At 39.1% G+C, this 14,138-nt stretch overlaps 1 protein-coding gene and 1 pseudogene across 2 annotated transcripts in view; both read right to left on the bottom strand.

Annotated features, from left to right (window-relative positions):
- SDCCAG8 (SHH signaling and ciliogenesis regulator SDCCAG8) overlaps positions 1-14,138 on the bottom strand; it is a 282,359-nt gene that overhangs the window by 215,314 nt on the left and 52,907 nt on the right. For both annotated transcript variants that reach the window (XM_013003961.3, XM_045298104.1), the window contains exon 10: positions 3,878-4,030. In XM_013003961.3, coding sequence (XP_012859415.3) covers positions 3,878-4,030 — 153 coding nt within the window. The remainder of the gene's footprint in view (positions 1-3,877; positions 4,031-14,138) is intronic.
- Positions 10,151-10,936, bottom strand: LOC123522578 (annotated as a pseudogene).

Genomic DNA, 14,138 nt, shown 5'->3' with positions numbered 1-14,138 from the left:
TAATTCCAGGAACCCAAGAGGAAAGCGAATTTTGAGAATGATGAGGGCAACAAATGTATAAGTGTGCTTTACACAATTGATGTATGTATGGATTGTGATGAATTGTATGAGCCCCAATAAAATGATTTTTTTAAAAAATTACTTGGACAGTTACTCTAATAAACCCGAACAGTACATAGAACACTTCCAGCACCTCACCGTAGCCTATGATTTAACCTTGAAGGATGTAATGGTCATACTAGGACAGACTATGACAGACTTTGAGAAAGAACAAGTGCTCAAAGGTGCTAGGAAGTTTGCAGAGGAGTTACATGTGATGAATGATAAGTACCCAGTAGGGGAAACAGCTGTGCCTTTAACTGACTCTGCTCGGAATCATAGTGAGCCTCAGGACAAGTGGGTGCAGGAACATTTCCTGGTGTGCACTACAAATGAACTAAAGGCAGGTAGGCAAAAGGCCATTAATTAGGCCAAAGTGACAGCGAATCACCAGGGACCTACAGATTCTCCTGTAGGCTTTTTAGAGTGGCTAAAGGAGGCCCTGAAGAATCATACTGCGGTAGACTTAGATTCTTATGAGGGGCAAGTCTTATTCAGGGACAAGTTTCTCACTGGACATTTACAAGAAGCTCCAAAAACTAGTGCAGAAGCCTGAAGGAGCTACCCTATAGATGGTTGTTTGTGCTAATACGGCCTTTTACAATAGGGAGCAGGAGGGGAGGCTCGAGCACGGGAGAAGGAGAGAAGGAAGGACATCCGGCATTCCCAGGTATTGGCTGCACTTAATAACCAATGCCTGTCGAATGCCTCCCAGGTTTCTCAGACCTTTGAACCAGGGACCAAGTGCTACATTTGCGGGCGACCAGGTCATTGGGGTAGGTAGTGCCCTAACTGGAACAAGCCTCCTCGGACACCATGTTTCCATTGCAAGCAGACTGGCCACTGGGCTGGCCTCTGTCCTAAGGCCAAAGACCTGGAGGAAGGGCGCCCACAGGCCAACATGCAACTGATAACGGAGGAGGATTGAAGGTGTCCGGTCTGGACGGCCCAGCAACAAGAGATAGCTGTTACTGGTCTGGAGCCTAGGGTGAGCCATCAATGTGGCAGGTAGGTCAGTAAATTTCCTTTTAGCTACTGGGGTCACCGATTCTGTCCTTACCTCCTTCCCTGAACTGCTGGCACCCTGCACCTGCTCCAACCTGGGAGTGTCAGGAAAACCTGTAGTTAAACATTTTACTGAACCCCTCAGGTGCCTAGGGGATAACTTCTATTTTTCTCTCCTAGGCCGCGATATACTCTCCAAGCTACATACCTGCATAGTCATCGGGCCTCATCCTCGTCCCTCTACAGCCTTCCAAATGTTCCTCACAGTGGAGGAGCCACAGATTTCCCCCAAAGGAACTGAGGAAAAAAGCCCTAACTCCTGAAGTTTGGGACATATGAGTCCCCGGCAAAGCTAAGTATGCTACCTCTGTAAAGATTTTCCTAAAAGATCCTACCCAGTTTCTCCATCAGTGACAGTATATCCTTTGAAACCTGAAGCCATCAAAGGATTACAACCCATTATTAGTAAGTTCCTCCAACATGAACCTTGGTCCCTGTTAACGCCCCCTGTAACACCCCAATACTACCAGTTAAAAAGAAAGATGGGTCTGATCAGCTGGTCCAAGACCTCAGGATAATAAACGAAGCAATGATCCCACTGTACCCAGTAGTGCTAACTCCCCCACCCCCTTCACCCCCACTATACCCTCTGAGGGGAAATTCCTAGCTCTACATAGTGGTAAAGCATCCTGGACTTAAAGGATGCCTTTTTTCTGCATTCCATTAGAGGAACAGTGCCAGTTCCTTTTGCCTTTGAATGGAAGCTAGAGCAAGCGCACTGCCACCTCACAACCTTACCCTTGCCTCACTTAAACTGTTCACCTATTTGTCCATTTGTTTGTTTTTCCAGAAGTCTCAAATTACCAAGGCCTCTGAATCAATGTGCCAGCTCCTGGACCACCTCAACCTTATCCATGCTGGGCCCTAAATTGACAACCCCTTTCAACAGAGTAGGAAGGGTGTGGACCCAAAGCCCCACTTTGCCCCTTTTGTCAGCAAGAAGTAGCTAGAGATGTCATCCCCCCATACCCCAAAGATTTGGGTCCATACCTCTTTAGTGGGGTATGTTAGGTAACTTAGCATAGGGACTAGGGAATCCATTAAGCATGCTCAGAGGTTCCAGCTTCCAGTCAGGAAGGTGTGTTACACTGCGCATGCGCAGAGGTTCAAGGAAAGGGGGTACACCTAGGTGGGTATTACACCTGGACTGGCCCATCTAAGCCAGGTGAATTCAATTCAGCCATTGGGGCCGATCAGTATTGTCGACCACGACTCCCAACGGGCTCCTGAGAAGCCAGAGGTTTGCTCTGGTCCTCTCTCCCAGTGGCTCTGACACAGTGCAGTGGGAACCAGGCTGTGGTCCCAGAGCAGCAGGGATGAGGCCCGAGTTGCTGAGCCATTGTCCCACACACTTGTGCCACTTCTATTCTCTATAAACTCACTTGGATCACAAACCAGGCTTTGCCATGAATTCTTTCTTGCGCGGAGTCAAGGACCGAAGCATATCTCTCCCATGAGAGATCTAATCAATCACATTCCACCTTGTGATTTGTTTTAAGCAGTTGGAAAAGGAGTTTCCGCAGGGGTATGGACTGAATCCATGTTCTAAATAACTGTTGTAGGAAAGCTGTCTCTCTTGATCATACCTTCATCTTCCTTTAGTCTGACTTCCAGTTCTGAATTTCATCAGTGACTGAAACCACGTGAGTAGGCCTGTTCCCTGATCCTTGCATTTGGGACTTGCTAGTCTCACCAATTGAAATATTTCCTTGAAACAAATCTATCTATATATGCTTCATTGGTTTTGTTCCTCTATTGGACCCCGTTTAAGACAAGAGCAAATCCCCTCGCTTCCCCACACACGACTTTAAACTCAGTGAGTAGGATTAGGGAATCTTCTCTTTATATGTCCTCAGGATTTCACATTGCTTAGTACAAAGTAGATCCTCAGTAGAAATTTGCTGAATGAGTCAATTCACCTTAGAGTAAATGTTTTAATAATACTACAATCTGAGCACAAGCTGTGAGTCCACTGGGTGGGGGAGGGATCCTATATGGCAGTTATTTTGGTGACTTCATGCTCAATTCTGCTTTGTTGCCAGCAATTTTAAAGGTAGGTCCCAGGCAACTCCTATTCCAATTCACTGCTCTTCAAATACCGTATTTCAAGTTCTCTGTTCCTTTTCCCTTTATTCTCTCCCTTCATTCATCTAGTTCATAATCACTCATCCTGTAATTTATTAAAACCTATACTTACGAGAAAATGAATATGATTAATTCCATAATAAGATAAACAGAGATGGAAACCCTGCTTCTTCCTATGCATGTAATCATGTTCTTTCGGCTGTTCAGTTTTCATAAGTGTGTTATCTTCTAGCTTTCTTTTGGGATGAGAGATAAGGTCATCTTTCTCTGATTTAGCCAAGGTTGAAATTTTTAAAATAAAATCTGGGTATCTGTAGATTGCTTGCTATCCTCGGGCTAACCATAACAGAATAAATCAAACAGAAGGGAAGGATTAAAGTCAATTTTTGTAATTCATAACATATTCTTTTTTATTATTTATTATAACAGATTACCTCATTGTTTTGTTTGAAAAGGTCAGAGGATAGAAATATATAGAAAATAAGATATGAAGTCTAAATTTTAAGAAAGTTGACTGCTAGCAAGGTTTTAAAACTTGAAGTTTATTCAAGAACGGCAGCCACATATCATCCACATTGCCATAAATGTATCTTCTGCAATGTGGACAGCAAACTGAGCGCTTAAGTACCTTTACTTCCATGTTTTCTCTCTCCTTTGTCATTTCTTTTTTCATCATTTCTTTTTCAAGAGCCCTTTTCTCTTGCTGAGTTACAAGTTCTTTTCCAAGTCGCTCTGACTGCCTGTCCAGCTCGTTCTTCAACTGCTCACACTGGATCAGAGCCTGCCAGGATCAAACAGAGTGAAGTAGAGGCTTAGCATTTGGAAAGGGGGTAAATGGGACAATTGGGGTTAGCTTTATTTAAAACTGCTAACATTTAATGCAAAATCCATTAGAATAATTGTACCTTTATCAACTTCACTTACTGATCTAAAACAGTATTCAAATACTTATTTTTTTCTTCTTCACAAAAAGGGTAGATATTCAAATATTTACTTTTTTCACAAAAAATGAGTTCAATAACTAAGAAAATTCTGGTACTAGATCTTGATGAGGGCCACAGATAAACCAGAATGCTTTAAATAAAGGAATCAGAAATATCAAATGTTACAGTATGTTATTACATATACATATCATATTTCTACTCTATAAAATATGTAAGCATCTACATTGATTGGCTTTCACTTGCTCATGATTAAAAATTATTTGAATACTTTAAATGATAAACATCATATATTTACAGACAACTGGTCTTTAACAAAGGGCTGAGCTACATTAAATGGAGAAGAAAGTCTCTTTAACAAAAGGTAAAACTGGATGTCCATTTGCAGATCAATGAGACAGCATCATTATTTCATGCCACATACAAAAAACAACTCAAGATAGATCAAAGCCTTAAATGTAAAGCCTAAACTAAACAAATTATTGGTGAAAAGATAGGTACAAAAATAAGCCCCCTATACCAGGAGGGTAGAGGAAGGGTGGGGTGGAAAGGGAGAAGCAATAACAGGGATCTGCATATAATCTCCTCCCTGGGGGATGGACAACAGAAAAGTGGGTGAAGGAAGACATCGGACAGTGTAAGATAAGACAAAATAATAATTTATAAATTATCAAGGGTTTATGAGGGAGGGGGGAACGGGGAGAGAGGGGGAAAAATGAGGAGCTGATGCCAAGGGCTTAAGTGGAAAGCAAATGTTTTGAGAATGATGAGGGCAATGAATGTACAAATGTGCTTGCCACATTTGATGTATGTATGGAATATGAAAAGAGTTATATGAGCCCCCAATAAAATGATAATAAATAAATAAATAAATAAAATAAGCTCCCTAAGTGTAGCAATGATGAAACATACAACTTTCCTCTAGTTCTTAAATGCTTCCTCCCCCCTCCCACTATCATGATCCCAATTCGACCTTACAAATCCGGCTAGACCAGAGGATGTACACTGCTACAGATAGGAACTGGAAACACAGGGAATCCAGGACAGATGAACCCCTCAGGACCAGTGGTGAGAGTGGCGATACCGGGAGGGTGTAGGGAAGGTGGGGTAGAAAGGGGGAGCTAATCACAAGGATCTACATATAACCCCCTTCCTGGGGGATGGACAACAGAAAAGTGGGTGAAGGGAGATGTCGGACAGTGTAATACATGACAAATTAATAATAATTTATAAATTATCAAGGGTGAGGCAGGGAGTGAGGGAGGGTGGAGATTGGAAGGAGGGAAAAATATGAGGAGCTGATACCAAGGGCTCAAGTAAAAAGAAAATGTTTTGAGAATGATGATGGCAAGATATGTACAAATGTGCTTGACACAATGAATGGATGGATGGATTGCGATAAGAGGTGTATGAGCCCCCAATAAAATGATTAAAAAAGAAGAAACCTCCTAATGCATGGCATAATTACTCTGAAAATGAACAGCAGAAGGTAAATTAGATGAGTGGGACCTACTGAAAATTGGACATTTGTGTGAATCAAAATAGTTCACTAAATGATACAAAAGAGAACTCACAGACAGAAAATTTTTCAGAAATGATATATTAGGCATGGAATGAATCTCTAAAATTTATGGAAAATTTCACCAAAGGAGACATTCAGGCAGCTAACAAATATATGAAAAAATTCTCACCATCATTAGCCATTAGGATGATGTAAATTAAAACATCAATAAGATATCACCTTACCTCACTCTTCATTGTGAAGTTCAAAAAAAATTGAAAAAAGAAATAGTGACAATGGTACAGATAATGAAACCCCAATAACTACTGTTGGTGGGACTGTAAGATGATATTTCTTCTAGAAGTTGGCAATTGAAATACCCTATGATCCAACAATCCCATTACTGGGTATATGTCATAGGGAAATAAGTGCTGGGACATGAATAAATATATGCACACTAATAATCTTCACAGCACTAGTGACAAAGAAAAAATGATGGAAATAATCTAAATGCACATCAATGGAAGATCAGGTAAATAAACTTTTGTACACACACAAATGGAAAAAACTATGTGATGTTAAGGAATAATGAATCTGTGAACTAATCTGGAGGACATACCGAGTGAAATTAGTCAATCACAAAAGGACAAATACTGCCTGAGATCAGTATCATAAACAAGTCAGGAAAAGGTTTTAACACTAAAACTGATGGTTCAATTCCTCTCCCAAGGTGGGTGAGGAAGAGAGGGGGAGTCACTGGCTACAGGTTAACTTGGATGAAGGGAAAGATAATATACAATAAGAGGGAGGTTGGCAAAAATGGAGGCAGAGGTTTTTGATAGTTAAAAGTTAAGAGGAAGAGAACGTTTTGAAACTGATTGTGGAAGCAATTGTACAATACTACTTGATGTGATTGGACTATGGAATGATATGATATCTGTATTAGCTACCAATACAATGGTTTTGGGGGGGAAAAGTAACAGATAGAAACTATCATATATACAATCCTAAAATAACTGTGGATCGACATGAAGGTAGAACACATGTGGAAGGGAGTGTAGGAGTATACCCATTAATAAGTACATATTTGACAGATGACATTTGTAATCTATATTTACCTTTGCAGCAAATATATCCATGAATGTGGTAGAGCATCCAGAAAACTAAACGTGCTGCCATTGAATCTATTCTGATTCACAGTGACCTTCTAGAACAAAGTAGAACTACTTCTGTAGATTTTGGAGCCTGTAACTCCTTATAGGAGTAGAAACCAAACTGCTGACCTTATGATTAGCAGCCCAATGCATAACCACTACACTACCAGGGCTCCTTTTTGTGGTTCAGGAAACAGTGGGTACAGTCATGAAAACTTCTTAAACATAACCAAACATCATGAAGGAATAAATTGCTGAGCTTGGAGACAGCACCAGAGTCTTGGGGGGCATCCAAGTCAATTACCAGAACTTAGTTCATAAAGACAATATTCTGTACCCTACTTTGGTGAGTAGTGGCTGGGACCTGACAAGTTCATGAGCAGCCATCTAAGATTAAATTATTGATCTCTCTCCATCCCAAAGAAAGAAGAGTGATGAAAATCCAAAGACACATAGAAACAATTAGTGCACTGGACTCTTGGACCATTCAAACATCAGTGTCCACAATTCCTGAGGCCAGAAGAACTAGACGGCGCCTGGCTACCATTACTAAATGCTCTGAAAGGATTTACAGTAAGTAAATGGTTAGAATGGGAGGAAAATATGGAACAGAACTCAAAATCAGAAAGCGGGCTAACTGGTCAGATAGAGACTGGTGGTACCTCTGGGACCTTAAATCTTGCCCTGAATCATGCTTCAGATCTGGTCTTTCCTGACCACATGTGCAAAGTACAGAAGGCATTTAGGAGGGTTAAAAACGAAAGAGGAATGGAAACAAAGTGAGAATGTGGAATAAGGGGCAGTACATTAAGGGGATTGCAAAGAACATATGCAATAGCATGTATATGAATTGTTGATTACAAAACTGATGACCTACTCTGTAAAGCCTCATCCAATTCACAATAAAACCATTTAAAGAAACAAATATTTTCTCTAGTAATTAAAGATTATAAACACTGTTTAACATTATATAATGATCAAGTCTCTTTAAAGGTAACTACAACTAGTTTTAGTATACTCTCCTAATACAACTAAAAAAAAAAGACTACAAACTTCAGACATGGATAAGATGGGAGAAAATGTGTAATAAACTCAAAATTATATTTGTCAGATAGGCACATGAGACCACTAAGACTATAGTCCTTAGTAAACCTTCAGGTCTGGAACTAAACTTACCCCAATGCTATAATAAGATCAAATAGGGACCCTGATGGCGTAGTGGTTACAAGTTGGGCTGCAATCCACAAGGTCCACAGTTTGAAACTACCAGCTGCTCAGTAAGAGAAAGACAGGGCTTTCCACTCTTGTAAAAAGTTACAACCTTGGAAACTCACAAGGACAGTTCTACCTTGGCAGGTGGTGAGTTTATATTAAGATCAAATAGGCAACATTTCAAAACAAAACCCAAAGAAGGGTTGGGAAAGAAAGGAGAATGAAAACAGGAAACAGAGAGGAAGTGGGAAAAGTAAGTGATGATACACTGAAATGATTGCAAAGGATGAGCTGACACATACACGTGTGTGAACCGATGATCTGCTCTGTAGATCATCATACATTTACCACCAGGATGTTTCTTGGAAGCACGGATGGTAAGAGTTCAGACCTGTTGTCGGGAGAGACCAGCCCCTGGAGAAGAACCTCACGCTCGGTAGACCACTGATGAGGTGGATTGACACAGTGGCTGTAACAGTGAGTGCAACGGTAACGACAATCATGAGGATGGCATAGGACAGGGCAGGGTTTCGGTCAGGTTTGCATAAGAGGGTGGCTAGGAGTCAGAATTGACTTGGGGACACCTAATAATAACACATTCACAATAAAAAGCTTTTTAAAGAAGATTAAAACCTGAATTCACTACCTCCTTTGGTGAGATGGGAACTATCAGCTTCCATTTCTGGTCTCTGGAAAATTTTAAATTGCCAGTTAACCTCAATTCCCCTGCCCGCATTTCCATAAATTTAAAACTCTCTAGTTTTCTTTTAGCTATATTTATGGTATCTTAATATTCTAGGATAAAAAGATGATTTCAAAATCCCAATAAAATTAAGGTGCTTAACCTAGACTCTAAGAGTCATTCTCTGATGAATATTATTTATCATGTTAACCCGCCAACATTTATTTTCCTTGAGTTAGTAGAAAAATATTAATACACCTTATATACTGTGTGACTAACTTTGACAGTCGCATTCATTGTTAATGTAGATGAAAATGATCTTATGAAGCATTTTTAAGTTATATATATATAGATAAAACACCAGTCCCCACTGGGGAAAATACAGACAAAAGATAAAGAGGATGTGAATTTTCCTTTCTTCATCAAGAAACCAGTGAACTCTAATGTCTTTTTAACTTTTCTGGAAAGTTTCTGTCCTCCTACGCATAACGCGTGAAAGTAAAATTTGACTTAGATTAACTGATGAACAAATACAATGACTAAAAAATTATTCTCCTAGGGAGTTAGTCCTAAGTCAAATATCCTAGCTGAGCAACCTGGAAAAGAAGTTTTTAAATTAGATTTTAAAAGAAATGAAAGCACATAATTCTATTTTTTAAACCCTTGGAGCTTGAGATAGTATAAGTTTGTGACAATTGTGCTTCAGAATGCAATTTTCCTTGTGAAAAATGTTTTATTAAAACCTAATAAAAAGTTGAGATTACTGGTATGTAAAAATAAAATGATTATTGAATATAAACCAGTATATCTATCAGAAGGCTTTTAATTGGGCAAAAGCCCAAGAGTCAGCATCACTGAGGACAGTGAGAACTGGAACAATGAAAGGAACTGCTGAGAATCTGAAGATCAGGCTCAGATAAACAACAGCACGACTCAATTCAAATAATTCAATCAGTCTAGGAACAAAAAATGTAAAAGACATGGTAGGATAAGAGACGTGACAGAGTAATGTTAAAACAAGATGATAAAAACAGAAACCATAAAGAAAGAAGTTGTAAATCACTTAAATAAAATCAATGCTGGAGCTGTGGTTTTGTGGGTCACTTTTTCATGTCACCAGGACCGTCCAGCAGCAATAGATGATGATGAATAAATACAAAAGGGGAAATGAAACACTGAAATAATTATGAAGTTAAAAACTGGTCATCTAGGTCTCTTGGTATATAATCAATGATTATTAATTATAAAAGTTTTTGTTTTTACTTGCTTTGATGTTAATATACATGCCCAGTCTCAAAGAAGAAACTATTAAAGATGAGTAATTCCTGGAATTATAAAAGTGATTTAACATTTCCAATGCTAGTTCTCTTTTATTTTATTTTATTTTTTTATTTTTTTTTATAAAAATGTCTTCTTTAATCAAGGGCTTTTTTTTTTCTTGACATGGAACAGATTTCTTGAATAAAATGGAAAGTTTCCAATACATCAAAACACACATCCGCAGTCGCCATACACGCAGTACCCAACAGGGAAAATGAAAAACAGAAACACAAACACTAACAACGGCAAGTTTACACAATGCCTGTGAACTGAGCCCTCTGATCTTATCTTCTCAGGTGCTTCCTCTGCCTGCCAGGGTGTTCTGCTGGACACAGCCCACCATGGCTGCTGGGGACACGGGCAGCTGAGACCGGGGCCCACAGAGCACAGCTGGCAGGGCGGTGTGGCTCTGCACATGCGGCAAAGCACGCACCGGCACATTCAAACAGTGTAGGGAACGTCCTTTAAATATCAGAGTGAGAAACATCAGAGAAGGCAACATTATTAGAGAGATGTTAGCAAGAAAGGAAGGCTGGAACAGCTCGAGGCTGAAAAGTGGCTTGCTCGCTTCATTTCTTTGGCTTCTTGGGCAGCGGCCGCCGGAACAGCAAGATGTGAGGTTCTGGTTCATGGATCATACATATAATGGACCCATCCCTGACTCTGCTGGACGCCAAGATTCCTCCATTCAGATTCAGACATCAAGTGGGTTTTCGGGACCAGCTCGGCTATATCCTTGGGCAACATGACGTGCCTGTACTCGAACTCCTCGTCGTCGTATTTGTCCGAATAGTAAATCTGCTTGTGCGACATGCTCGTTTGGAGGGACTTCGGCCCCTCGCCGCCAACCTCCAAACAACTCCCAGCAGCACGCGCTCCCACCCTCTTTCGCTAGTTCTCTTTTAATTGAACTCACATACTAAAAGTTTTGGGACTACCAAACAAATATCTAATTACAATTCCCATGAATGTTGTCTCATTTAACTCCAGGGTACCCAGAATTCTAGCTGATTGGTTATCACTATGTAACCATTCAGTAAGACATAACTGAACCTCAAAGGCTAAGTCAATAATTCAAACCAGACTCAGTCCATCAAGTCAATGACGACTCATAGTAATCTCCTGTGGGTTTTCCGAGACTGTAACCATTTACAGGACTACAAAGCCCCGTTTTTCTCCAGAGGAGCTGCAGGTGGTTTCGAACAGTGAACCATACGGATTGTAACCCAATGTCTAACCAGTACACCATCAGGGCTCCTCTCAGGTCAGTAGTAAATAACTGATAGATATTTATAATTGGCCAACCTAAGTTGAGACCATTTCCCACATAATGTATGTGGGGCTTTCTCCCCTTTCTTGAATATAATCATTTCTTGATAGAAATAGGTTCAAGTTTTGGGGAGAAAGCTATAAAGAATTATACTTTCCTCCCACCCACTCTTGTAGGGTATGTACCTTAGCCATTGGTATAAAAAAATTTATTAAGATGTTGTCCTGAAAGGGTAATCTAGAATGTAGAGAATTCATCCTTTAATTAATTCCAGTCAAAATTTCATTCAAATCTCCAGTATGATGAACTCTTTACTCTTTTTGAAATCTGCCAACACTCTTGATTTCAGATAAGTTCTCTTCCCTTACCTTTACACCAAGATAAAGTTGTATTATTCTAACAATATACGGTGTTTTCATAAAAAGCATTTAAAAATTATTTGGATTATGAACAATAACCAAAGTCTAGTTAGTAGTTTAGTAATTAATAGTTAATGCTGAGATTAGTTGAAATGGTTAATTTCCAGAGAAATTGCCAAACATCATTATAATTTTCTCATGCCACATATTATGATTTTACAAAATCTTCAGGCTTTTTTCACCTTCAGTATAAATATAAATACTGTATGTAATATAAAATCAGTGTCTTCTACTTATGTAAGATGCAATACACAAATACAACACTAGATGGCAACATACATCAAGGAAATATAAGAACAAAACCCAAAACCAAACTCACTGCCATTAAATGGACCATGACTTACAGCAACTATCATTTGATAGCACACGAATGAAGTAGCTCTTTTTCAAATAAAAATATCTCTGCCTTTGAAATTTTTATACTCTCAAAATGAAAACTTCCCAATATGCTTAGTATACCTTCAACAAAAAGACTACTAGATCTCCATTATATTTTGTAAACTGTATAGTAATCAATCATTTCATTCATTATTATAAATTCAGTGAAAAATGCTGTAGATTTGTAATATAAATAACCTCTCTAGTTCTTAACTGTGTAATTTATAAAAAGGGTAATTATAAAAACTCATATTAACATTTAAAACAAATAATTTTGCTTAATTTAATTAATCAAGCATTTATTGTGCAATTAATATGTAAATAATCATGTGAGGAATACACTGATAGAAGTCACAGATCCTGATTTTAAGGAGCTTATCAATCTTTGGTGGAGAAAACTATGCATACAGCCACTGAAAACAAATATAACCTTAACAGGAATATAGAGGAGGCAGAAATTCTCCAATTTAAACAAGGATTGGGGAAGTCTTTAGGAAGAGTGACATCTGAATTGAGCCTCAAAGATTGAAATGTTATTTCACAGATAAAACTATAAATATAATAGTATGAGAACATTCATGGAAATGGTCAGTTGTAGGTCATGTTCTAAAACTGCATAAGTTATATTAAAGATGAGTGAAAAATAAGGCTATAAAAAAGTGTGGCAGATTATGAAAGATATAGAAAGTCATGGTAAGAAATTTGTCTTTTATTCTATTGGAAAATGAGAAGCTACTTGAATATGGAGATTTCCAATATTGAATATATAGCAGCAAGATGAAGTATATATAGTGGAACTGGTAGAGACCTATGGGAGACCAGTTAGAGTAGATGAAATATTGAACTGGGTTGGGGTATCGGAAGGGAAGAGAGCAGTATAGATAATGAAGGGATACTGAAAGCAGAAGGCTGGCAACTGATTAGATGCTGCAAGGGATAAAGAAGAGTCAGGGTATTTTAAAGACAGCAAGCCAGGTCTACTTGAAAGGTAATGATACTATTCTCTGGGGCAGGTGTGTGTGTGGGAGGGTGTGTGTGGAAGCATTAAAGATGGTTGCAAAAAGAAAAGGAGCATTACAGAGTAGAGAATTATGAGCTTTGTGGAATTTTTAGATACTAGTGAAATATCACCCAAGTAGAAGCAAGAAATGTAGGTCTGGGGCTCAGAAGAGCAATTACAACTAAAGACATAAAGCGGAGGGGGGGGGGTGAGTGTCATTAAAATGAAAGTGATGGTTTGGCCATGAGAAGAGATATAGAGCCTTGGAAATCAGGGCAACATGGGCACGGCTGTAAGGTTTAAGGTCTTTAAGATTTATGTGAAATAAGTAGAGAGAGACTTAAAAGTAGGTAAGAGAAGACACATGAGGGCAAAATGTCAGGGGAATCAAGTCAAAGAGAATTCTATGATACTATAGTTAATAGCTGCCAAACTGCAGGCATTGAGTCTAATGAGGATAGAGATGAGGTCATTAGGCTGGGTAATCAGAAATGACTCTGGGCCAGTAAAGAGCAATTCAGTAGCATGAAATCAGACTATAGATTGTTCAATGCTTTGAGTAAATGGAAAGCTGCAAGGACAAACAACTGTTTTGAAAGGTCTGCAGTGAAATAACGGACAAAAGTCAGTAAACTGCGTGGAATCTCATCACAGGATGGCTGCATTTGTGTTTGTTTAAATAAGAAAAACAGCTGTAGATAGGTTAAGAAGGGAAACTCATGGGGAGGAAGAAATTGAAAATGCAAGAAAGAGATGATGTCAAATGTCTCAAGGTCTTTGAAATCCTAGCAGTAAGAAACACCAGGAAGTTAGAGTGAGTGCGACTCATTGGAAAACAGTGGGCAAAATAACCAGGGAAAAATAAAAAATATAAAAGGCACATTGGAGAGAAGAAAAAGGTAGAAAGGAGGTTCTGGTCAGTTGGTCTTGGTCTCACTAAAATAAATAGTCATCTGCTGTGAGGGAGGTGCTAAGAGTAGAATTCGGGGAGTGAGGGAGATGGTAAGGCTCA

This window comes from Echinops telfairi, unplaced genomic scaffold (genome assembly GCF_000313985.2).
Source record: "Echinops telfairi isolate 266 unplaced genomic scaffold, ASM31398v2 ScPeMD7_7424;HRSCAF=8462, whole genome shotgun sequence".
In the NCBI taxonomy this organism is placed as follows: Eukaryota; Metazoa; Chordata; class Mammalia; order Afrosoricida; family Tenrecidae; genus Echinops; species Echinops telfairi.
This window is presented reverse-complemented; position numbering and strand designations above follow the sequence as displayed.